A 26,378-nucleotide genomic window follows, 5' to 3' on the forward strand; every position below is an offset into this window, starting at 1 on the left:
CAGCTTGAGAGAAAAATCTGCACTGAAATTTAGATCCTTGTAACAGGCACCTTTGCTTAAGCATGTCAACATACTCTATTATTATCTTTGTTAATGTAAGTAATTAATGTTGTCTTGCTTTCCGTTTACCATAGCCCATTATGCAAAGCTCGGGCTTGTTTATACCGGGATAATTCTTGGTGCTTTTTGAGCATTATTCAAGACACAGCATCAATAAATATAGAGAACCTTCCACTTCTCTCCGAGGAAACGTTCAAGTTCTCCAGTACCACCTGGTGAACATCAAATGACTTCAGCCAAGTCCCAGAGGACCTGTACGATACGAAACCTAATGTCCATTAGGAACTTCATGGACTATGAACGCATTCCTGAAGAGAAAGAACATGCACATACTCCCCTGGGGATTTTTATTAGAACAGGCTAGTCAGAAGAGCTAAAGAGCTTTTTCTTAAATGATCTTTCTCAACCTAAAAAGAATCTTAAACCAGGTAAGGGACAAAGATAGCGATTTTTCAAATCTTTTCATGTAACAGATAAGTTGGAGCTTTGATGTATGCTGGTACCCAGGCTTGCTGCTTCTGAAACACCTTCTTGCCATTCTCTGTTTTTATTCACTGATTTATTAGCCTTCCTCCAATTCTCGTTAAAGATTCCGCACCTTACCTTTTAACACTTATATTGAAAAAACACAAAAGATCATTTAATCAGAAAAACAAACGTACCAAGTTTCTCTTGGACCAAGCAAGAATCAGTTTAAGACCCTCTAACATCTAAAAGATCTTGAAAGGCTTCAGTTCAAAAGGGAGTGACAAAAAAGGAAAATGATTTATGAAGAACAGAACAAGTGTAAGCCTGAGATTCAGCCTAAGATACAACTTTAAGGAAATAATTTCATGATTGTCATCCCCTCTCTTAACCTTAGTTTTTGAGAAGGGAAAGATATGGATCTCAAGGGTGTCTAATCCATGCCACACAGTAAGTGTTTGCCTATCCTTGCCAGATAGTAACAACCACAGTCAGCTGTGAACTGAAGTATCTGCTAACAGTCAGCAGATCGTAGCTGCTTCTCAGTGTCCAAGCTTTGAAAAAATACCAAACACCAACTAAAACCAAACATACAAACCAAAACAACCAACCAGTCTTCACTTTACGAGCAGCCAGCAAACAGGTCAGGATTTATAAGGCCAGACAATGATTACCCACTGCAATCCTGCTGCTGACAAAGCTGGCAGTAGCAGAAAAGTTCCCTTCAGCACAGTATGAAGACTGTCTCCAGAGCCATTATATGAGAGCAGCTAATCTGAACTACATATTCCTTTTAGAGGTTTTTCCAGGTACATCTGAAGGCCTTTTGACCCGACCTTCATTAAATGGTAAACAGAGGCTATGTCTGAGTGTTTCCCCGACCCTGTGTTCAGTTCCAAAGGTTTGCTCTGCCTTCGTCTTTGTGAAGAAAGAAGACCTGATGCACAACTCCTCATTCATCTGGACAAAAACATAGGCATGTGGGCAAGAAGGCAACTGTGGCACGCTTTGGCCGCACCCTGATCGGCCAGGACACCCTGCAATACCTCGATGGATCTATCGGATACTGCTTGCAAGTCACATAACTCCTAAAAAACTTTGCATATAGAAAAGCACCGAATCGGGAACAATCCCTGGTGGATTTTGATAGTTTCCCTTACCAACAGCTACTTGGGAAATCAGACAGCTTTCAATGCTCTGCAAAATATATTAGTATTTACTACTTGACTGTAGAGTGTGGAGGACAAGTAAAAGTTTACATTAGATCTTCATTGCACCTGCCTAACAAAATGCAAGCAAACCATACCAGTGCTTTTCAATACTAAATATGCCCCCCAACAGAAATAAGAGTTTTACTAAAGAGAGTACAAACTGGGAAGAGAAAGGCAAACTACAGATTTGTCTGGTAATAACTAGCATTTATTCATCCTTCAGCAAGATCTTTATCACCTACTTGTTTTTTAATTAAACAGACCAATGAGAAAGGTAAGAAACAACGGAAGTTTCTTGTCTGTTGTTTGTTTTCTGAGCAGCGTTCCCATTTCTAACACACACTTGCACGCCTGTATCTCTTACTAGAATCGCAGTATATTACTATATAATTTCTCATGCTTTAAGTAACCACTGAAGATTGCCTTAGTTGTGGAAGGAAGGGAGGAGTATAACTGCATAAGCACATGAGGCTCATTTGCTTTAAAAAAAACCCTGCTTTGTTTCCTCCTTAGTCTATTTTATCATAACAACATTTGCTTTTGGTAGAGCAGCGGAACCTTACAAATATTGTGTCTCCCATGAAGAGGGGAAGGTACATATTTAAACAGTTTTTGAAAGACTGATTAAAGGCTGAGTGCACACATCTAAACTCAAAACAATTTATTAAAGGTAAATGTCCTCCAAAATTCCTCAGTATTTACAAAAGAGGGAATGAAAAGACATAAATCCAAAAAACCCCATGTAGGTGAGCCAGTCCTATGGCACATATTTCTCATCTTTGCTGCTATTATCACACTCTATTTGCTAGGAATAATCATGTTTCGAACAAGAAATAGAAAAAAACCACATGAAAGACATAATACAGGTATATTTAGTATTTGTTTGACTCATCCAACTTTATATAGGCCCTTTAAACACTAAATTATTTTATGTAGACATTTCTTAAAAAGCAAAAGATGGCCACTTACATACCTTCCTTGAAAACCAACTAAATAAAGAAACCCGACACCATTCACAATGGCAAATAAAATTACCTTCAGCTTTTATTCGTTTGTGTCCTATTAGTTGATACTTGTCACCATTACATATTATGGGTTTTTTAACTTACTAAAGCCTCTCTAGTGCCTCAATAGTAGAAAATATTCACACAACGCAAGCATGGAACAAACTGCTTCAAGAACTTTTCCACACTCCTAGAGCATTTCCTGACAAATTTTCATCAATACTCACCTAGACAGAACCTCATTATTTGATTTCAGGGTTTTAGTGTGCATCATCATCTCTTGAGCAATAAAATCAGAGTAATAGCAACAAACTAATGCTGCAGCAATGGCCTGCTTATAAGTCTACTCTATTAAATAATTTTTTCCAAACCTTGGATCCATCTATGGGATAGTTAATGACATCTTCAGGATAGCCTAGTAATAGAAAGCACTTTTCACATTATCCAAGGAGCTAGTTTGAGCACAACTGGTTTGCAAAACCAGCCAGATCAACAGTACCTGTTATAAACAGGATGGGTACATGCTTTGCTCTGAAATGCAAGAGCAGAAAGGTAGCCAATCCACATATTTAAACATGGAGACATTAATAATGGATCTGTTTTCTTTGTGTTATGCTTCCTGACACTGTCAGTGGATACATCAGAATACTAGATGTTGACACACATGTCTGGTGGAAAATAATAATAATAATAATAAAAAAATAAAAAAGAAGAAGCTTGGATTTTTTCCTCACAGTATTTCTAATACTGTCAGAATTCTTAAGTCAGAACTCTTATTCTTGAGATACTTCCTGAACTGTACTGTCCTGATAAGAAAGTGAAGCGTGTCAGCTATTACTACGTTCCCTCCCATACAGTTTTCCCATTGCATTATGAATTAATTGACAAATTGAGGAGCTATCTCCACCAGAGCAGCAATAATACATAGAATTGTCATGAGACATAAACATTCATCATATCATTCATAAACAGAATCCAGCTTTTTTTGTTGTTGTTGAGCCAACTGCTAGTATTAACTGAACTACACCACTGTTGTTAAAAGGAGACTTGAAACTAACAGCTCTAAGTGGCTTCAGTTCTTAAAACAGTTTCATTGGTCTCTGAATATTTTGAAAATCAACACTATGGAGGGCAAACAAGTAGAAGTTGAATCTCTATGAAAAGAGATCTTATTTTCAATGCAGGAGATTAATATATTAATAAGAGTTTCTATACATAATGGACTTGAGGCAGGAACAAGCCATATATTCAGAAAGTGTTTCATATTTAATTAATGCAACAATGCATGAATACAAAAATGATCAGACCTCAACAGATAAGGACAGGTCTAGCTAGCCCTGTACCCTGTTCCTGTTAGTATCTTGTGGCAGATGCCTCAGGAAGAACATCAAAACAAGGTAAAGATGCAGCCATATTTCAGACTACCTTGCAGGCATTCAGCAACACAGGAGCCATGGGGAGTACTTTGGCTAGACCCTGTTACCCGTTAGATTTTTATTCTAAGCATTATCTATTTCTTATTTAAGCCCATTTAAACTTTTTTGCGCTCACCATATTCTCTGGAAAAAAAAAAAAGAAAAATAGAGTATCGTATAAAAACAAACCTTTGTTTATTTTGAAGGTGTCATTTACTAATTTCATTTTTTCCCTACTTGGAAAATAAATTCCTCCCCCTGCCCCCATTTTTTCCCCACCACAAGTGATTTTACAGATCTGTCACATCACTCCCTAATCATCTGTTTTCTAGTCTGAAGAGTTCCAGTCTGGTTTACTGAGAATTTCTGCCAATTTACCAATAATCCCATACCTTCCTCCACGGTTGAAATACAAGATCATGAGATAGAAGACTGACAACCTGTCCTTATGTTCAATATAATACAGAAAATTGGGGGAACTGGCTATTAAAGAAAGAAAACCTCCTTACCACTGGGTGGCTTGGGTCGTGGAGGGACATTTTTCTTCGGTGGTAATGCTGGTGTGTCTGATTTGCTTTTGAAAGGGTCATCTGAGAATCCCATCCCTCCAAAAGAGGAGGCAAAGGGGTCTGAAGCTACTGACTACATGAGGCAAAAGGAAAGGAAAAGAAGGTAAGCACATTGTTGAATATCTAGTTTCATGAAAGCTGCAAGTTAACTCAAGTAAAAGCATTAACTTCAAAAAACGAGGACAGATTTACAGAGTTATGTCAGTGGTGTAAGAGGCTAACGCCTTCTGACAGAGGTGCTAGGATTGCATTAACATTCAAAAGTACTTATGCTCTTAATCACTTAAGTACTTCTAGAACTTTTAGTCCTGGCAAAAAGCTGATGAGAAAAAGAAAAGGAAGTAAAACTCTGCTTTGTACTATTTGGCAATGAATGGCAATACTAATCTGGCCTTCGCTCTGATAAACAGAACCATGACAGAAACTGGAAAAACATGGTAGACTGCAGAATGGATAGCTTTTTTCCAAGCTTTACTTAAGTTACAGACAGCTATTTGTCTTTTTTGTAAAAGTTCAGGGAAAATTCCGTAATATTTTTTAACATTTCCTATATTCAGCTAGCTCTTGCGAGCGACTCTCCTACTGATTAAAAAAGGCACAAAAATTATGCCACGCAGAGACATTTATCATCCTGAAATGAAGAAAGAGGAATTTTGTAGGCAAAGCTGCTGCACGCAGTAGGACCTTTGCTAAAACTTCTAACTCAAGCCAAACGTCAATATTTGTAAGGACTGTTGCCACCTAGTGGAGAGCTAAAACCCCCACAAAAACCAGTAAGAAATGTTCGGGGAAAAAAAAAAATACAAGAAGTTTAATCAGTCAAAGCGATATGATTATTTATTTTCTGGTCAACATTTACTCTACAGTGTTCAAGTGCTATTGTGGAACTAAATGTAAAAATTTGGGCAACTGATGTCAACTGTAAATTCCAAACTCCATCTCAGAAAACAGCAGAGTGTGACTGGTCCAGCTGAGGAGGTAAGGACCTAGGTCTATTTGAAATGCCCTATATATTCAGTTTATACTAAGAAACCAAGGAAACAGCAACTCTGTTAAGAGCTATGAAATGTCAGCACACTGTTTCCCACCTTCCTCTGGTTCTATGTACTTACAGCGAAGTTTAAGAGACAAGTCAGGATACTATGAGAGATGAAGTGTCCAAGTAGTAGACTCCGGGACTTAGAGGAAGGTTGGACACTGAAATTTATTAATACCTGGAACAACTACCTTTTCTTACAAATAAGAACTGTAAGTTATTTCTTTTGCTCCTCTGGTATTTGAAAATGCTTGTGAAAAGTTGATTTTTCCCTGCTGAATCTACTGGTCTCGGAAAGACTTTGCAATATCTGAGATGGATGGAAAATGCTTTGCTAAGAAACTGGTGAGGTTGATCGGAAAAAAAAAAAACAAAAACGAGCTAACAAAAGTGGGTTGTCAGCTGAAAAGTTACAATTATCTCACACCTTTAAAAAAAAGTATCTGTACGTGTATTTTTAAAAAGACAGTTGCTTTCCTTGTAACCTTTACCTTTGACATCTGACTGAAGTCTGCAAATCCCTCACCACTACTGAAAGCACCACTTCCAAATGGATCCAGTGTTCCGAATGGATCTGAAACAGATACAGGAAAATCAAAGAAAAAAGTTATTTAAAATAATATGTAAGAATTATGAGGAATGTTTGGTGCCAATGAAGTACAAAACTAGGCAGACGATTAAAACACTTGCATTTTGATCTGGCGTGAGATGTTAAAAGAGAATTCTATAAAACGAAAGGTTTTTCTACTGGTTGTTTGGACGGCGGGGGAAAAAAAAGAAAAAGAAAAAAGAAAAAAGTGAGGTATATAATGTACATGAAGACTTATTCTTCGTAATCCATAACAGGACCACACTGATATTTGCCAACAGTTCACAAGACACCTTTATTCTCAACTTTTACATTTGATTCTTCTTTCATAAAGAGATACCTCCTTATTCAACTGCAGGAGTAAAGTTTTTCTTCTTACCTGGACCTTTTGAAGAGACACTGGAAGACGTGAAAGGATCACTGCTTTCAAAAGGGTCAGGCTAAATAAGAACAGATATACATAATTATTGTTCTGCTGTGCACTTTTTATGTGTATCAAAGTCTCTTGCTTTAAGACAAATCATCTCCAATTTCAGACCACTCTGTAGGATAAAATTGACTGATTATATGAAATGTGCATTATTAGTGCATCTGGCTATTGACAGCACTGAACAGAACACCAAGCACCTACAGGGGAAACACATTCAAATGAAAAGTGGATCAGGCTGAAATACAAGCAATATTAGTTACCAGGGCAAAATAAGAAATTACACCCAGAAGTGCTCAGTCTTTAAGCAACAGAAACTGAATATTCAGGTCAGGCATTTACATTATTATTAATTCAGAGAGTTTGTATATCGCTTCTTTTTAAACAGATGCTGTTTACAGTTGCTCTTCAGTTTGAGAAGTCTGCTGTTATCCAAATACAAACCTATACTGCAAGACTTAAACGAACCTCCCACTGACTGACACTGGAATATTGTTCTAACACTTGGGTGGCAATAGTGAATGAATGCCATAAGGGCGAGGGAAAGGATTAATTAACAAAACAAAACAAAAGATCCATACCCCCCCAAACCAACCACACACATACACATACAGACAGCTTAAGAACTGCGACTATACTTTGACAAAGGTATTCTGTGCAGTCCTTCCACTGTGCTGGCTCTACTGCCTGTTCGTGGCTCAGTAATCCTTTAGCCAGATCACTTTCTCGATCTGATGCACTATGTGACTGCACAAACAGAAACATCGATGGGGTGGAGGTAACAGTGTGAGTGAGTGGGTGCTGTGGGTTGGAATTCCAACAGAGAGGAAAAAAAAAATCCACCTAACTGCTTCTTCATGGTGAATATACGTAATAATCATGGAACGGGAAAGAACAAAGTGCTGATTGCCTTAACTATCCATACTTAATTTTAAGAATAATCCTATTTCATCAGTTAGGAGAAAAGTATTTAGTGATATTTCGTTCATTTTAGCTTTCAGACAATAAGCTTGTCAATAATAAAAAAATCTATTATGTGTAGATTTAAAAATTACTGACCTTTGAGGGTAAAGTGGGGGGCTTTGTGAATGGATCTGAGGTAAATGGGTCACTCTTCACCTGTTTCTTGAAGAAATCCTCAGGGGCAGAACTACGAAATGGGTCACTTTCCTTAAAAGGATCACCTCCAAATGGATCTATAAGGAACATTAAAAGGTAAATAGAATGTAGCACCTAGTGTGTCCATAATGAACCATTGTGTATTTGACGTCATACGCACTGATGTCATTTCTCTTATAAAAAGACACAATGATTTGTTAAATCTGATAAACTTCCAGATAAGTCTCTAAACAGGGTACTGATACCCTAAAACTGAAGTAGTATATATTTCTATTAAGGTTATGGAATTAATGAACAGTTACATGCATGTTATCAACATCTTGATCCTGAATGCACACCCTGTCAGGCTTCTATGTTCCCACATGCAAACTAAAAACCTTGAAGCTCTGGGAAACCTTGGAAATCTTTGTGTTTGGCTACAAATGGTTTATATCACATCTGTCCTGTCATCAAAAGGGCTATTACCTGCTGGAGCAGGTGGTTGTTCTGCAAAAGGATCATGCTGGAATGGGTCACCTATGCAGAATAGAAAGATCATGTTTTATCCACTATTTAGCAAGATTATAAAAGTTTGTGAAAATGTAATTTACTCAACAATTGGCCTTCAAGGTCTCAGGTAAGCCATTGGTCACTTACTGCCTTTGAAAGGGTCTGCTCCCTTAAATGGATCAGATTTGAAAGGATCTTCTGACTGGAATGGGTCTGTATGCAATTCTTGTGTATTATTGGTAAACATCAAGGCTTTATTCTTAAATGGATCATCCTAAAAATTAAGAGGAAAAACATTATAGCAACTTACCACGATTAAAATGCTCAGTTACAGATTTAGCAGAAATTCTATAGTATTTTGGTTCCTGTTTAATGATCTTAAAAAGTACTTCCTAAAGAACTTTCCCAATAAGCAGCTTCTAAGCAGAAGTAATTACACAGTAGAAATACGTATCCTGAGGCTACACAGAACATCAAAAGATAACAATACAAGTAACAGTAAAAGGTTAAACTGTTTCTCATATTAATATATTCAATTCTCAAACACTTAAAGAACAAAACCAATCCAAACCCCCAGCCACCACGCTACCAAAAAATTCTCCTCTCCCAGTTATTTTACATCTCGGCTTCAGGTAAGACAGTTATTTAAAAGGGAAGGACACACAAATCTTTGTGGTCTACAAACACAAGAAACTCCTACTGAGTAGTCATACTCAAGACTGCTTCGTGTTAACTCATTCTTGAGCTTAAAGCTCCAAGTACTGATTTCACATTACAAAGCACTACATGGCAGGAAGTGTCACCCCAACATATTGATAATCGAGAGGTTTGTCAGCAGAGGCCAACCTATAGCTTTGTCAGGCTACAAAAAAATCCCGTATGAACTAAACTAAGCTAAAGTTTGCTGCTAAAGTTATGAAGCCTCTTCATCGCATTCGTTTGCATCTCATACCGTTTTTTGTCTGGTTTGGGTCTTTTTGATGAAACCTAGTCCTTGTCACCATAGCCATATGTGCATACAGTACCCGTACAACAGAGCTCCAGTGACAATCAAAGCCATTCAACTCTAACGTAGGAAATATCTAATAACAACTACCCACTTACGCTGCCTCCAGCACTAGAAAGATACGGGATTTCTTTCATCCCTTTACAAGACGCAAGTGAAGAACTCTTAATGAATACTTCTCAGAACAGCAGGGAGGGAGGTGGGGAGAGGAGGAAGAGGAAGGAAGAATTAAGAAACAGGAAAGGGTTACAATGCTTTAGAAAATTTATTATGAACATGTACTAGGGTTTTATTCCAGTAAGTGATTCTTAGGTTTTGCAAGCAAGAGAAACATCTGGAAGTTTCCACTGGAAATTAAACATAAGGTTTATGCAAGCCATGCAAGCACTGACACTAAGCACTGAAGTGTCTCAAGACCACGTCTCTCAATGTGCTGTTTTTAAATCTACACTTTTCTTCTTCGGAGCATTTTGTTTTTACAGAGAAAGTGTAAAGCAGGGCATAAAGGTAGCATGCCTGCTGAATATTTATTTAATACACTGTACGCAATATATATTTAACGTCAAACTAAACCCATAGTAAATACTGTGCTTACAAGGGTTCTGGAAAGTATGTTTCCCTAACGAGGAACCACCAAATAGAAGTGCAAGTAGAATCAAGCAAGTATGCAACTTTTATATTTAAAGTAAAGAAATAGGCTTTAAAAAAAAAAAAAAGAAATCTTGTGATTTAGAGTATTACTAAACATCCAAATCAAGAACAGATACCCGAAAGAAATTGCCTGGAAAAATCTTTAAGAACTGAAGGATCTTATGGATAGGGAAAAATACTGATTAGAATACAATAAATGAGATAAATTATGCTGGAACTGTGTAATCCAAAGAACCTGCGTATCTGTTGCTTTAATAAATTGCACTATTCATTAATCCAGCTGTGATAGTTCTCATCGAACGCAACCGGCCCTATAGTGTTAAACCGGGTATCCGCCAAATTAGTCACTAACAGCAAATATTCTGATGAGTGGAAATAAACTATGGATCAAGTCTGAGACTAAGACTGGACTTAACCACACCTAGACTCCTCTTGGAGAAGGAGTTTAGAAAGCACGGGGGTCCCATCTGAACCTCATGACTCAATGGTAGGATCTCCCCCTAGCCACTCCTCAGACTCCTACCATTAACGCAACAAACTTTAAGCAGAAGAGAACTACCTATGTACTTTGGGAAGGGAACATGTTTTTTACTGAAATACATAATAAACACAGCTCACTGCAAAGGAGAAATTTGTATAGCTTCTTTTGGAAATAAGAAAGAAATACATGATTAAAGGGAAGTTTACAGCAAGAGAAGCTGTCATCTTGGTAAAATGGAGAACTTGTAAGAAAAACCCAAAACACTTGAACTGGAAATGACGTCCTACCTATGTCCAGAGACTAAAGATGTGACAGTTTACAAATTCAGGGTTCACATGACCTTTTCTTTTTGTTTCCATAATACAGTTTGCTTACATATCCATACATAAATGTTACAGTTACACAGGCAGAAAATCCTAGCACAGTATCTAACCCAAAGCTTAGAAATCAGGTTTTCCACCAGCATTAAAATCTTTGCCCTGCCTTGCATTGGGGATTCCTACCTTGCAGGGGTCACGGTATTTGCTAACATACCAAAAGCCAACTAAACAAACATCTCAATTACTTCAGATTAGGTGCAAGTCACAAACCTAATTATTGTAAAATACACTAAACAGTAAATTTTTTTTTACCATAGCTCCATAATTGCTTCTTTCCGTCTGTCCAAGGCCTTCGCTTATGTCTGCTAAATTCGTCAGACTACCACCGTGAACCCCGTTGAGAGCTTCGTTATATTCTTCTATACTCTTATTGACTTCTTGATGACTCTCTTGAAGCTGAGAAAGTTTACTTCTTGCCTAAGCAGTGAAAAATGCTTTAGTCTGTTACGCGTTCAATAACACTGTCATTCTTGCATTCTCATTAAACGTGCTTGTCAGACAGTTCCATTTTCCCCCTACCAGAGTTGAACTTTTCCTGACTCAAACTGGACATCAACCTACTAAGCACCAGTCAAAAAGGCTTATTTAATGAACCAGTATCTTTTTTTAACTCTTCTGAAAAATAATCTTTCCAGGTGATGTTCAACTCAGCCTTTCAAGAAGAAAAAAAAAAGTTGTATAAACTACAGTGAATACCTGGTTTATTTCTTCCTGTGTTGATTTTAAAGATTTGATTATCGTTTCAAGCTGCACTTTTCCAGCCTGGATACTCTGCTCTAGCTGAGTCTCTTCTTGCTGGAGGCGATTCAGCTCTGCTTTTGCTCTATTAAGGTCATCTTCCTGTAATTTTAAATCTGATTCCTGAGATTGAATCTGCATTTTTAGTGACGAAATCTGAAACAAAGCATTACAAAACTCAGAGTGAAATTTGAAACATATGTAACTTAATAAACTGTGACTTTATAACAAAGAATAGAAAGCTGTAAAGAAACCTATCAACTCGTAATGAAGATAACAAGAACTTAATATGAAGAACTGCATGCTGCTTACTTTGTCACATAAAATTCTTGATATAAGCACAGAGGACATTCAATAAAACCAAGAAATATTAATATTTTAAAATGACAGAAATACCACACTACTTATAAAGGTAATTAAAAGGTGTTTCTTAGATTGCTACCTTGTAGTTATCAGAACTTGGCTCCTTTTCCACTCAAATATTTATCAAATATTATAAAGTTGATTTTTATAGGAATTGAAATTACACAGTTGCATCTGACTCTCCTTATTCACTTTCTTACATGACCTCATACACTAAGTTTCTACATTAAGACAACATGCTAGCTACATTGGCAATTTGTATCCCCCTGAAAACCCACTGTTAACTCATAATACTGACGAGGTTTGCAGTGCTCATGGACTGTCTCATGGGTCAGGAATAATGCTTGTCAATAAATGTTTCATGTATGCACGAAACAATAACAATTTACGTATAAAAGGACCCCGGGAGATCATCTGGTTCAACCCCCCATTTATGACCATTATGAAAGGTATTCAGGTTTGCAAAATCTTTTCTTGGGCCTCTGCGTTCGTGTGGAAATTGCTATTTATGGTAAAAATGAATAAACAGAGCAAGCTTATTCATTAAAGAAACAGAATATCCTTCAACAAAAGACACAATACCCTTGAACAGGTCCAGAATTAACGTACACTCACCACCTGTGTTTCTTCCTGGCATTTCTGCCTTACGTCATTCAGCATATCTTTCAGCTTGGCTTTCTGCTGGTCCATTTCATCCAGGCGGTCTTGGGCATCCTGTTTCTGAGCCTCTAGCTCTTGCAAGTTACTTGTCTCCCTGTCTAAATCGTTTTGCAGTTCCTGAGGAAAATTCCACAGTTTGTAACTTACATTTAGCTGTTGTCTTAGAGGAGTGATCAACCACAGACAAACAGGCCAGCAAACTCCAAAGGATTTTCTATGTCATATAGGTTATTCCCTGCACGCATATGTTTTGTTTCTGCAGGAACTTGTATGAGACATCAGGAAACAAATCAGTGCCCACAAGACAGAGAGACCGTGAGACAGAGCACATGTAATCGGGCTATCCTAATTATCAAACCCAATACTCTAAACAATCATTTCCTGATTTACAGTGTTAGTCAAGCACTAACAAAAAGACATTTCAAACTGTTCATGTATCACCTTCTGTTTAGGCTAACCAGCATCAGAAGACATTTCTGACGGAGAATAGGAAAATAAAGGTCTTTCTGTAAGTTAGAAGAAAATCCTTAGAAAGGAAGAAAGACTTGCCCAGAAGCAACATAAGAAAAGACAGAAGAAAGAATGCTTAATTCCCTGTATATTATTTCAGATTAAAATGAAAACTAATAATGATAAACAGAGTTTTTACCTGAACTTCATTGGTTTTCTGCCTGATTGATTCTTCCTTTTCCCTAATGTCCTGCTCTAGTGAATATTTTTCTCTGTAAAATGAACAAGCACATGTATTCATAATTAGTTAAATAATATAACACATGCGCACATGTAAAAAAATCAATTCAATATTATTCTGGAAACACCACACAGCTGAAAATGCCAGCCCATATTCTGATATATTCTTTAAAGGAGTAAAGCTGTATATGTATCAATTATTCTTTGAAAAGTACTATCTGTTCCATAATCAATCTTCTAAAGTCACCTGGTAGAATCCAGGCAGGCTTTATGTAACTGGCCAACTGTAGGGTATCAGTGGGAGATTTGCCACCAACTTCAGTGACAAGTAATGATAAACTGACTAAAACAAAACAGAAGTAATGGACACATCACTATTATGTACTTAATTGGTTCTCCTACCCCAAGATTTTGTTAACAGTCCACAACTATTACCTCTGCAGCTGTGCAATTTCTTGACTAATATCATCCAGTTCCTTCACCCCTGTAAATTCTCCTGATCCAACAGAACTTGAACTATCCTGTTAAGAATGAAATAGTCTATTAAAATGCCAAGTCGTAACAGAACATCTTCCTTTACAAAGGCCGAGGACAACGGTGGGACACAATCCTCATTATCTGCATTTGCAAATTTCTATGGGAGACATCAAATTGTTATGCAACAGCCACAGAGCACGCCACGCAATTCTACCTGCGAGACAGGAGAATTTTCTCTATGCCCATTTAACAGATGGGATAGGCAAATACACAGCAGTTAAAGGACATGCACAACACCAACGAATCAACTGCAGGCAGCGGTAGAATTAAAATTTGAAAACTAAAAACCCAGCTCTGCTCCAGTCAATAGCAAAGCTTTCAGGGAACTTAATGAAATCAGATTGTAATTTCAGTCTTCTTGAGCCCTGCCGCAAATTAATGCCAATTTCTGCATTATACCCAATTTCCTGCAGCGCAGATCATTTCTACAGCAACTCAGGCATAGATTGGGGAAGATGTTACAGGTATCCCTTGCCTTTTAGGCAAGAAAATTGTTATTAGAAGTTCTTAAGAAAGGATCTCAGCATCTGGTAGAAAATTTTTCATTAATATAAAAAGGATTGCTAGTTATTTGAAAAAAGAACAAACCCAAAACAAAACAAAACACTGCAACTGAGCAAGAACTGCAACACTGAACTCACTGCTAATATGACCAATCAGGAGACCTACCATTTTTAAATTGCATTTTAAAAATAAGAAAGTACAGTTTGCTTACTTCGCTCACTTTGAGATTGCTGTGATAACCACAGAAAGTTTGGCTTTATTCAATATAAAAAAACCCCAACAACCCAACCAACAAACCACAAACAGATAGCATAGTAAAATGCGAAATTTTTTTCAGAAACAATCAGTGGATATCCAGTTTAAATAAGTTAATTACGTCCTCATGGTTGGATGAGCATTTCTTTTGTTAATATGCCGTGAAGCAATCATAAATAACAACAATCCAGACTAATTCTTCAAACTATTGATATTAGAAGCTTTTGATTTGCTGTTGTATTTCCACTCTAGACACAGATTTGCTGAGACCCCTGTATTCTGTGCTGTACAGAATCATAATAAGGTGTTACCCAATTTGATTATGAAATAAGTTAAAATGAGCTGCTGCATTGTTTAGGATAACACAGTTCATTCTTCCACATGAACTGAAAACTAATCTGCTACACACAGTTTATTTCATGTTATATTCAGCTAAAACCACAGTAGATGAAAAAAAGATCCGATGAACTGAAAATAACGGGAAGCTTAAAGCTCTTGCACCAAGGTATATTTATTGCCCACAGCCTCAGAGAACTAGTACACAAGTAACTTTAACATGTCGACCCTGAGCTGCCAGCCAAAGAGCTTCCTGACTGACCAATGCATCTCAAACTGTTGAAGGAAGCAATATCACCAGGTCAACAGCCAATACTGGTAACTTCACACTACTGTGACATTATCATCATGCCAAGAGCAAGCATCACTGAACACAAGAGCGAAGGGACAGGGGAAGATGTAAAAATAAAAACTTATTTAAAGTTACAAGTAGTGTACATGAACAAATTTGCATCTTTTGGACATTACAATTACTCACACGACGCATTTCTGTTAGTGCTGAGATCTCAGTTCCTACAGAGGTCAAGTAACCTGACAGAGTCTACAGAAAAAGGATATAGGAAAAACCTTAAAAGGACCAGAGCAACAGCAACAAGTAAAATATATTTAGAGGCTCAAAAGTCTTCTGGTTAGGGAAAGTAAAAAAAGGAAAATACTATGTAATTTATAGAAAGGATGAATGTATTGATATGACAGAAGTATTTATTAATTTAAATTTCAGAAATACAGTAACATACTACTGAGGAAAGGGACAAAACCGGGTTCAGTAAAAGATTAGATGCACCAGTAGAACAGTATTAACAGCAATAGATAAGGACTATGGACTGTCATGCTGCAAGTGATGAATCAACCACCAATTCCTAGAAACTAGGAAGTCATCACTCTTCATTTAGCCATAAAAAAAAAAATTTTACGTTTCCATGGGGAATTTGGTACCAGGGACAGACTAAACCAGCTTTTAAGAGTTGCTTTTAGCAGTTTCCCTGAAGTTTAAAAAAATCAAACCCTTCTCTATGACAAAAGAGTATTTTTCATGCTAGGCATTTCTCAGTGTTGTTATTCCTTTATTTACAGAACATTCTACTGCATTCTTCTTTAGTCACTGCCTTGTGTTGTTAAAAATCTATGTATATTTTCAGATGGTAAAGAATTTTGTAAGGGAACATAAGAAAAAAAGGGCAATTCTTTACCATAGTATTAAAAAAAAAAATTACAAAATTCATTCTAGAGCCCATTACTTTCAAAGCACGTAAACTCAGTATTATCTACAAATAATCAGTGACTTACCTGTATGGGCGTGTTCCTCTCTGTGGGAGGGATCATGTCTGGGGACAACACTTGTGGAGGATCAATCCCTTTACTGACCTTCTGTTGAATGAGATACATTGCTAGTGCAAACTGATCTTTGCTTAGCTTTCCCACCTGTCTTGTGTCTGCCAAAGCCCTAGTAAAAAATAGATTCATACTTAGAAAAAAGAAAAGCTTACTTCTCCTCTACCAAGAAGCCTGAAACACACATATACATCAGAACTTGCTTATTCTAGTGAAAGAGTTCCATAAACAGAGCAGTATTTTATTAGACATTTAACTGAACAGAACAGCATTACTCTCAGAAAATATTTAGAGGACTAGAACAATCACAATTCACAGACTGACCTATACCCCTCCTGCCCAGCAAAGCAAAGGGAGGATTTTTTTCTCCCTTGTTTTTCCATATAGCCCACGTACTGTAGTACGGCCCAAGAGCACAAGTAAAAGAAGTTGTGTTTTTTTTTTTCTTGTGGGGTTTTTTTTTTTAGTGTTAGGATCACAATTCTGGCTGGATAATCTGACCTCCCAAATCAGCAAGTTACAAAAAATACAGCTACTAGGGAATTCTTACCATATATGTGCTAGGAGATTCTGAGACAGACCTGAATGCATAAAAATGTCCTTTACTTCTTGGCCACTTACAAAACCATCCATGTCAGTGTCTGTTTTTAAGAAAATTTCATCGTATCGCACTTTTTCAGAGGTTGGTACTACCCAGTTCACAGATGGCTGTAAAACAAAGTTTTATATGTCAAAAGAAGATAAAGAGTTTATCAACACACTGAGCATATACGATATTATGCAGTCGGATGTGCTGAACATCTTGCACAATCAAATCTGATTGGTAAATAGGTAGTTCCCCTCTTCCCATTAATGTTTTAGCTTAATACTTTTTATCTGAATTATAAATACTGACAAACAGCTGATATTCATCAGTTGAAAAACACTCACTCTTTGGAAATATGGACCCAACTAAGCATACTAAGTCCTCAGGCTAATAAAATGAGCTTTAGAAGGTAGATTAGTGATCGATTTGGTACTAAAGCAGATACATGAATAAAACCTTTCTATGGTTCTATGGTTTCACTTTCTAGGGAAAGTGAAAATTCCCCATAAGATTTGCTACCTCATGGTCACTCTGACTAAAATTCACTTGCTCTTCTTCTGTTCTTCCAAGTCTTACCACTCTCATTTCACTCCCTCCATCCAAATCACCCACCAAACACATTTTCAGAAAAACGCTACGTGAGGCAGAAATCAGTATTTTTTCTGCGCTTTACTGATACTAAAAAAAAAAAAGGGGGGGTGGCGGGAAGGCGTCTGTTTGATTCATACCTGTGCTTGTTTGATGCTGTGCTTGGGAGACAAACTCCCTGTGCTGTTCAGACTGTTGACACTACCATGAGATGGGGTAGAACGGAGGCTATCTTTTGGTGGAGGACTTGCAGGGAGAACAGGAACTGCACCAGGAAAGACAGGCGTCTTCTTTCTTTTAGAAGGTGGTATGAGAGAAGGGGGTAATAGTGAAGGAACTGGCTCTTTCTCAAGAGCTCTATAAACCAAATGCATCGCCTGCAAAGGCAAAAAGGTCAGATAATGTTAATAATTAGAAGAAAAATCAACAAGATTCTCCAGTATCAGTCATTAGTAAAACAAAGACAGTAAGATAAGAGATGTAAACCAGAGCAGGTGATTTTGAATGTAATTCCAAAAGTTTAATCTTGACACAGGCAAGAGTCAGTAGATAGACTTGAGAAATATCATTTAATAGTTCCATGTGAACAATTTCGATTAGAACAGTTGACTGTAGCAGAGAAAGCTGCAAAGCTCGAGGAAAAACTGAGTGATTTGCTCTAGCAGGAACACTGTGAATTGAGAATTTAAAGCAACCTACCACAGCAAATTCATCCTTGTCCAGGTGACCATCTTTATCAATATCACTGAGATCCCAGACCTACAGCAATTACAATAAAAACAATGATTTAGAGAACGAGTTACGCTTTGTGCTTTTGATGTTAATTGTCATTGTATTAAGCATGCTCTCTAAAAATTCCTAACAGACTTCTGTGAAGATCGTATTAGTTATATTAGAACTAGCTAAACATACTCTGATGAAGCAGGCTGGGTTAAGAGTTTTCTGGCAGTGGGAATCAACACTGGCTCTAACAAATTCTGGATGCAACACAGGCAGGTTTTTCATCTTTCTGTGTTGCAATTAAGGAGTTATCAAACTGACTGAAAACACCCAGAGGTGGCTTTCAGCATTGTCCACAGGGTGTGGGCTACCAGACTGTCCAAATTTGTCTTATAAGAAAGTAAAATATTTTTTAAAAGTCAACAAATTTCTAATTTACATTCCTTTCCTAAACTTCTCATTTTCATTTTTAGTCAAAAAAAGAATATGTCCACCCCCAGAATTTTCTACAGGAGATAATTTAAGCATCTATCTACTTCAGTTCATTATTAGATTAAGTACAGTCAACAGAAATTGCAGATTTAGGAGGATACAAAACTTTCTGTACTCTAATACTCAGCCATCGGCTAACGCTGTTTAATCATCAGTGTAACTGGAGACAGTACAGTAGAGCGGACAGAACGCTAAGACTGAGGCTCAATCAGCTGAACTCCCAGCTTTATCACGGGACAGCTGTACAAACTTAACCTAGTTGATTAGTCCTTTGCACATTTCCTCAGTCTCCCATCTTGTCTGTACACTCTTCTGGAACAGAAAAAGCTTCCTGCATTTCTATCATGACCATAACAAGATAAAATACAAAGCCTTTCGAGACTCAGTACTTCACAATATTCAAGTACAGAATTAAAACAAGTCATACTTAGATTTTTGTAGATAACAGAGAAAGAGGCAGTTCTTCCTGAAGAGATGAAAGTATGTAACACAGATACAGCTCTTACATAGGATGTATTTATTCTCAGTCATATGACATTAAAGAATACATATTTTAAAGGGAAGTAGAAAAATACTTCAAGATTTGCTTCTCTTGCAAATATGCAATGGATGAACTCAGATCTCAGAAGTATTTATAAATATACATTAAAAAATACTTGACAATTTCACAGCTGCAATAAACTAGGATGTTTTAAAGTGTTCCTTGTACAAACAGGGAATAGATTTAATGGTATGTCTAATAACTTGTATTTGGAAAAATGACAACACAGTGGAATATAATGTTATAAAAGCTATTATGGTTTAGGAGAGCTCTTTCTTGTTTTCAAACAACCAAAATCAGAATTTCCAGCTCTTAAAATTAATACAGAGATAATGAATCTACTCTAAGGCCCAAATTACTACTATTATTCTTATTTCTAAATGGAAGGCTTCAGAGCCTACTTAATGTCCTTGCTACATAGCATGCACTTGATGTAAAATCTCAGCCAAAACCTGATCTATGTTAGTAAGTTATGTATAAATATGTAACACTGCAACCACAAGAAGCTAAATAGAGAAGAGCTAAATCTAAATGGCATACTTACCCTTCCTAGGATATCAAGAGGTAGCTTTGAATTCATCAGTACTGGTTTTACTTTGTCTCCTGAAAGTAAACCATTTACTGGCAAAAGGCTTTCAAAAATACCATCAAACTTTGCTTTTTCTTCCACCTAGTTGGTAAGAAATAGCCTGAATAAGTAAAAAAGTGTGCCTGTGTGAGTGTTGAAAATGAGATCTTGCAAGAAATTAAGACTGGTCAGTAATGTATTCATTCTAAATTTCAAAGCTTTCTTGCAAGTGCCACCATGCTGTATTTAAATGTGAGCCCCTCAAAGCTAGATTTAGGAGCTTAATTTCAAAGCTAAGGTTATGACAGCCAAGAGATTTTAACACGCAGCGTACAAGATGTGTTTCTGTAGGGTTCTAAAAGGACAGTGCCTTCTGATTAAAACTGCTGACCAGGTTTTAAACAAACTTTGACAAACTCTGTAGAATCAAAAACTATTCTTCCCAAATAATTTGCTTCCCACTTGAAAGTACAACATGCAAGTGCAAAAACAAAAATCAACATTAAAAGTGATTTTATTAAATTTCTACTTTTTGGAAAATGTTTGCATTTGAAAATTCCCTAAATACAAATATCCCCATGTATGTATCAAAAGTTACTTTTTTCCAATGATATATATTGTATATCACTGAATAGAACATATGAACTCAAGCTTTAAATTAATGCTTCAGGATGGATTTCGTGAAATGCTTTGCTGTTCTCAGCAGGGTTCCTTTACACAAACATGAAAGTGCCTTCTACCAGGATTCTGGAAGAAATCCAGACAGAAGATTAAAATTCATTGTGTCTTAAAAACATCACATCAGGGGTTGTCAAAGGCTTGTTTAATACTTATTTCAAATATAAAACTACAGCTCAATATTCTCTATTGTACACAAGTTCATCATCAGAAAAGGAGGATGGACTTCTGAGGCGGGAAATATATTTGATACGAAATCCTCTCACTGGGAAAATTACAGACAAGGAAAATATTTTTAAAGAACGGATGGAATGTGTTGTCTTTTACACTTACCCTAACAGCCCAGTGAGTGTCTGTTGAAGGCGGTGTGATCAGCAAAGGACTGCTAGTGTCATGCTAAAAATTAAAGAAGTTTTTTTATTTATACGTACAAATATAAAAATACACTTCTGTCTCTAATCCTTACTAATTGCTTTAAGGGATGGCTATAGACATGAAGTTTAACTACACTAAAAAAAGAAAAAAGGCTGCACATGTACCCAAATAAAAAATAAATCATATTGATTTATACCATTACAGTACTTCAATAAGGACATTAGGTGTGTTAGGCACCCAAACACAGAACTAAGACAAGCTAAAGGAGGTTCCACAGCAGCTACTGCAGGCAAAGCTGCAGTCATGCCCTTTTCTACACACTCCTGTTGACCTAGCCCCAAAATAAATACTACTTTTTTTCCTTTTGGATTTTTTTTTCAGTAGTTCAAAGTTTAGCTACATCAGGCTCCTGAACAAACTGGCAGCAGCAGTTTTGCAGCCCAGGAAGGGGCTGGTACATATTACTCAGGAGGACAGGGCTACGGCAGCCATGACTGCCGTTGTCTTAAGGAACAGTCTGACAGCAGCCTGAAGTCTCAGAACCACGACATTTATCAAACAGAAGATTATTCTAGAGTTCCAGCTGAAGCCTTAGTTGTCATATAATACATACATACGTTTTAGGTATATACTACTTACAAATTTAGGAGGTGGCACAGTCAAGTTCAGACTGCTCAGGTTAACATCATGGCCATTCTGTGCACATGCTACAAGGCGCAACGCGACGTAGAAACCCTACAAACAATAGTGTTTTCTATTAAAAAAGCAACCAGTCTAAATCACTGTCTCCAATAACCCACTTAGTTTTTTACTAACACTGTACATATGCAACTCCGTAAACTACGGAAACAACAGATGTATAGTGCCACCAGTTAACTGCCTAGTGACTACCACCCCTCTGCTTTTAAAGATGATTCGGGAAAAACTTTACTGTAACATGGAACAAAGAGCAGAAGAATTCAAAGCTAGTTTTTAAGAAGCACTCTCCCGTAATTAAGTAAATTTCATCACTTTTTCTTAAAAATTAATAAATCTTAAAATCATAGTTTGTATTTGAGAAAAACTCAATGGCCATGTATCTATATATCACACCCCCCATTATTTACAAAACAAAAGAGGGACATAAAATTAGATCCCACCCTCTCCAGCAGCCTCACTGAGTAATATACCTGGATGTGAGCAGTGCCAAGAAAAACCCTCATGTTGTAAATGAAAACTTAAAAAAAATAGGCTAAGGATAACTACTATGGATATCAGGGCTTTCTTGAAACAAGGCTAATCTGTGGAAGGTAATGTAAGAGGTCTACAGGCACATTTCGTTTACCTGTTTATCCAGGTATCCTTTACCCTCCGGGTCAGCCAAATCCCATATCTGTGGAGACACACAATAAAAGCCATTGGGATTTTAAATAAAAACTTAGCTCAACAGTTCACACTGTACACCTTCCTGAACTATTCGTTGCAGCTTTCAAGTTATAACATACTGTTTTATTTAATTCCCAAGTTAACATAAAAAACGTTACACAAAAGACATTTTTTCCTTTAGATTCCTGTGAAACTCGGAACAATACCTTGGAGCTATTACCAATCTGCGGTTAACCTAATGTTCAAAGGATCTGATTTGCATTCCACCGAATTCCTTTTTGCCAACCACTTCTGCTTAGTGTTAACTGCACTTAAGCAAGTGGACAGATAATTACCGCATTAGCAAATCCCTTCAACTTACTTTTCCAAGGATAATATCAGAGAGACCAGACTTTTTAAGAAACAGTGCAGCTTCACTTGCCCCAACTCTCCCTGTATACGTTGGATCTACCTGAAAGATAAAAATTCACATTCAACTGGAGCACGTCTGTCATGAAAACAGAGACAAGAAGTGAAACGCCTCTTGCCTCTAGGTCAGAAGGAGTTATACAAGCATGCATTACCACTCAGCAGAGAGAATTTACAGACATTTAGCACTGCAAGGGGGAAAGGAAAGAGAGGGAAATCTTGGGTAAGAGGAAATTGCACTTTATTTTTAAATTTTTGTTTAAGAACATACCTGTTTGTAATAAGTTTCGTATAATGGATTCCCTGTAGAAAACTGAAAAACAAGAGAAGATGTTAAGAAAACAAGGAAAGAACTGCAATCACAGATAGCTCACTTTTAGGGACTGACAGAAAAAAAAAGTGTATAGTACTTTGTGTATTACTCCTATTAAAAATAGGAAACTGTATGTTAATTTGCTGTGCTCCAAACCGGGTACTCGAAATCCGAGTGTGGGTAACAGAGATCCCCCAAAACTTGCAGCCAACAGACTACTGTCACCTCTTCAAACTTCTTATTCACCAGCATTCATACTTATACTCACACTTTTAATTATCAACACTGTATGGTAATTAGGTTTTGTAGAACAGCTTTGAACTATTTGCCAAGGTATTTCAGGTAACAGTTTGAGAACTACTGATCTCAAAGGCAGAGTTTTCAAAACAACGCTGACCTGACTCCCTCCTGCAATGTATATATACTTATGGAATATTTTCAGCAGACAATTATACACACACACACACAGAGAGTCCTGGTATCAAAATATGCCTGTGTTTATGCATTTTCAGTGCTACGATCTTAAACTGAAGCAGAGTGGGGACGGGGGAACCAAGATCAGTTAACAAATGTCACAATTCTCTGACAATGTTGTTTAAAGATTTCAACTTGGTGTTATCACTACATTACACAAAAACAGCAGACACAAAGGTAGGCCCGGCCTTTTCGGAACACTGAACAAGCAGATCCCTCTCGCTGACATTCCAAGTAAACGGGAACTGTAATGCCAGAAGAGGCAGAAGCCCCAACACCCATCTTCTCAGCTGCCTCCTACAACTGCCACACAAGTTCTAGCCACGTGCAGCTCCACACCATTCTTCAGCCTCAATGCCAAGAGCAAAAATGTTATAATCCAGTCGCAAACAAGCCACCCTTTAGAGCAGTCAAAGGCCTTAAAAACCAAGCACCAAAGCAACCCAATAAACACAGTTTAATGACTAAGACACAGAGATGTTGAAACACTCCAAAGCCTGCTTGGGACAACTGCTCCCCACCTACAGGACACAAGCCAGACATCTGCCGAAGGATTACTTTGCACTAACTCTGATCACAGGTATGTCACCTCCCAAATGCTCCCTTCTTCCTTGCCATCCACCTGGATTTCTGGACATTCTGCCTACACTGAGCGGAAGGGAGACAGAAACGTGATGGAAAAAAAAAAAAAAAAGACTGATGAAAAGCATGAAATTTTATTTTACACAAAGAGACTCTTCCTGTAAGTTTACCATAAACACGCCAAATCTTAATTTAAGGAGATATCCAAAATAACTAAACCCTATTAATTAGAAGCAAGCAAACACTGAGCTCTTTCAAGATCAGTCGTTCTACTTGGCTAGAAAGATCATGCATTTTCAGAAGAGCTTCCTAAACATCTTAAAGGTACTCCACTTATATCCATTGACAAATCAGCCGCTGCATTCTCCACCAGTACACTCTAGAAGCCCTTGCTCTTCCACAAGGTGGACAGCAGTTCAGAAGAAAGCTGCACAACACATAAATCTGACTCATCTTCTTACTGGCTTGTAAACCATCAGCATAGATAAGCACTGTGTTCCTGTCCAAAGTATCAAACACATCATTCAGAAAAAGATATAAGTAGGAAATTGTCCAACTCTGAGTAAAATCTAGTATGTTTTCGCCAACTACCACCCACCCAACTATACACCTCTCCTTTATCAGAAGGCTCAGAGAAGCTAGCCAAAGGCCAACTACAAGCTCCTCTAACTAATTTGGCGAGTATCCTAGAGCATGCAGAGACTGGATTCATACCAAGATACAGAGCAAACCGCTCCAGCAGCAGTATTGAATGATCTCATCCTGTCACCAGACATTCCTGTCATCCTCATTTGATATTGTCAGCCATGACATACAGCTGACTTACCTGACAGAGGCAGCAGGAATCCGGGGTGATGCGCTTAAATGCTGTGAAGTTTCTTCTACAGCAATATATTCATCCAAGTGCCACTGGAAAGCACTTCATCACTTGACTCTCTACTTGCAGAATTTTACAAAGATTAAGCCTATCTGACCGATTTACCTAAATAGCTGTGTGTCTGTGCTGGAGCAGATCGGACAAAATGGGCTCAAGTGATAAAAATAGCATAGCTGCCTATCTAGTCATCACCACAGGTAACTACATCACTATCATTCAAGACGATTGTGTAATTTGGTGACATCTGATGAAGAACCTATACAAGACAGCATCGATGCTGGTAATCAGAGAAAAACATTTTGAAGAGTTGGCAGTTGATGAGTGGCCTAAGGATACAGAATCAGAGAATGGTTTCAGTTGGAAGGGACCTTTAGAGGCCATTTAGTCCAACCCCCCTGCAGTGAGCAGGGACATCTTCAACTAGATCAGGTTGCTCAGAGCCCTGTCCAACCTGACCTGGAATGTTTCTTGGGATGCAGCATCTCCCACCTCTCTGGGCAGCCTGTTCCAGGGTTTCACCACCCTCATTGTAAAAAATTTTTCCTTCTATCCAGTCTAAATCTACCCTCCTTTAGTTTAAAACCATCACCCCTTGTCTTGTCACAACAAGCCTTGCTAAAGAGATTGTCCCCATCTTCCTATAGTCCCCCTTTAAATACTGAAAGGCCGCAATAAGGTCTCCCCACAGCCTTCTTTTCTCCAGGCTGAACAACCCCAGCTCTCAGCCCATCCTCGTAGGAGAGGTGCTCCAGCCCCTGGATCATTTCTGTGGCCCAGATATAACCTGTTATACAGCAGTTCAGTTTGACTTACAATTTAACAACCCTCTAGTTTCTGTACCTACTCCATATTCCCCAAAACGTCATCTACGACCAACATTTTACACCGCCTCCCAAACAGACCCTTCAGAACCCTGGTGCCTGATTGTTTGATCTCAAAGTTGGTTTCCTGTATGAATTTGAAGTTCAAGTCTTGAACTTGCACTGTCACAGCAGATCTGGTACACTGCATTTGTGGTACGCAGTACACGCACAGGGATGCGTCCCCATGTCCCTGAACACAGGTGTAGGAAAAAGGCAGGAGTAAGCTGCTGCCACCAGAACAATTAATAAAGCCAGTTCCTAGCAGCTCTCTTTCCTCAGGTCATCTCAGGGACACAAAGAACTCTAGATCAGGTGAATTATATTCCTTGGTGTCCTCTTGTTTCACCATTTTCTTTCAGCCACTCATCACATCATATGATGAATGAAAATAGTTACTGTGAAAGGAAAAAAAAAACAAGGTGCCCCACAAAGATGAGAGCCAGAAGGCAGCTGCTGCCGCCCCAGAAAGATTACCTTTGCCCTTACTCTGCTTGCCGAGTATCCTGAGTTGTCTCAGAAGATTGAGCTACAAAATGATCTGTGCTGTCCCAAAACCTCTAACATAACTTTCCCTAACCTCCAGAGGCTGTAGGCTGAACATGCCTGGCACAGCTGAAGGACCACTGAAGGT

The 26,378-nt window shown here is 37.8% G+C and overlaps 1 protein-coding gene across 9 annotated transcripts in view; it reads right to left on the reverse strand.

Annotated features, from left to right (window-relative positions):
- Window positions 1–26,378, reverse strand: part of EPS15L1 (epidermal growth factor receptor pathway substrate 15 like 1) — a 42,032-nt gene that overhangs the window by 13,366 nt on the left and 2,288 nt on the right. For 2 of the 9 annotated variants that reach the window (XM_075077873.1, XM_075077870.1), the window contains exons 2-23: window positions 22,910–22,951; window positions 22,592–22,681; window positions 22,190–22,237; window positions 21,505–21,600; window positions 20,824–20,886; window positions 19,789–19,914; window positions 18,191–18,250; window positions 17,632–17,868; window positions 16,868–17,025; window positions 16,273–16,429; window positions 15,464–15,526; window positions 13,789–13,874; window positions 13,313–13,385; window positions 12,619–12,780; window positions 11,599–11,796; window positions 11,155–11,319; window positions 8,532–8,658; window positions 8,361–8,411; window positions 7,836–7,972; window positions 6,729–6,789; window positions 6,252–6,334; window positions 4,665–4,797 (exon numbers count right to left, since the gene is read on the reverse strand). In XM_075077873.1, coding sequence (XP_074933974.1) covers window positions 4,665–4,797; window positions 6,252–6,334; window positions 6,729–6,789; window positions 7,836–7,972; window positions 8,361–8,411; window positions 8,532–8,658; window positions 11,155–11,319; window positions 11,599–11,796; window positions 12,619–12,780; window positions 13,313–13,385; window positions 13,789–13,874; window positions 15,464–15,526; window positions 16,273–16,429; window positions 16,868–17,025; window positions 17,632–17,868; window positions 18,191–18,250; window positions 19,789–19,914; window positions 20,824–20,886; window positions 21,505–21,600; window positions 22,190–22,237; window positions 22,592–22,681; window positions 22,910–22,951 — 2,416 coding nt within the window. Of the gene's footprint in view, window positions 1–4,664; window positions 4,798–6,251; window positions 6,335–6,728; window positions 6,790–7,835; window positions 7,973–8,360; window positions 8,412–8,531; window positions 8,659–11,154; window positions 11,320–11,598; window positions 11,797–12,618; window positions 12,781–13,312; window positions 13,386–13,788; window positions 13,875–15,463; window positions 15,527–16,272; window positions 16,430–16,867; window positions 17,026–17,631; window positions 17,869–18,190; window positions 18,251–19,788; window positions 19,934–20,823; window positions 20,887–21,504; window positions 21,601–22,189; window positions 22,238–22,591; window positions 22,682–22,909; window positions 22,952–26,378 lie in introns of those variants that run through there. The other 7 variants (XM_075077871.1, XM_075077867.1, XM_075077869.1 and 4 more) reach the window with 5 other exon arrangements.

Source organism: Phalacrocorax aristotelis, chromosome W, assembly GCF_949628215.1.
Source record: "Phalacrocorax aristotelis chromosome W, bGulAri2.1, whole genome shotgun sequence".
NCBI classification, from domain to species: Eukaryota; Metazoa; Chordata; class Aves; order Suliformes; family Phalacrocoracidae; genus Phalacrocorax; species Phalacrocorax aristotelis.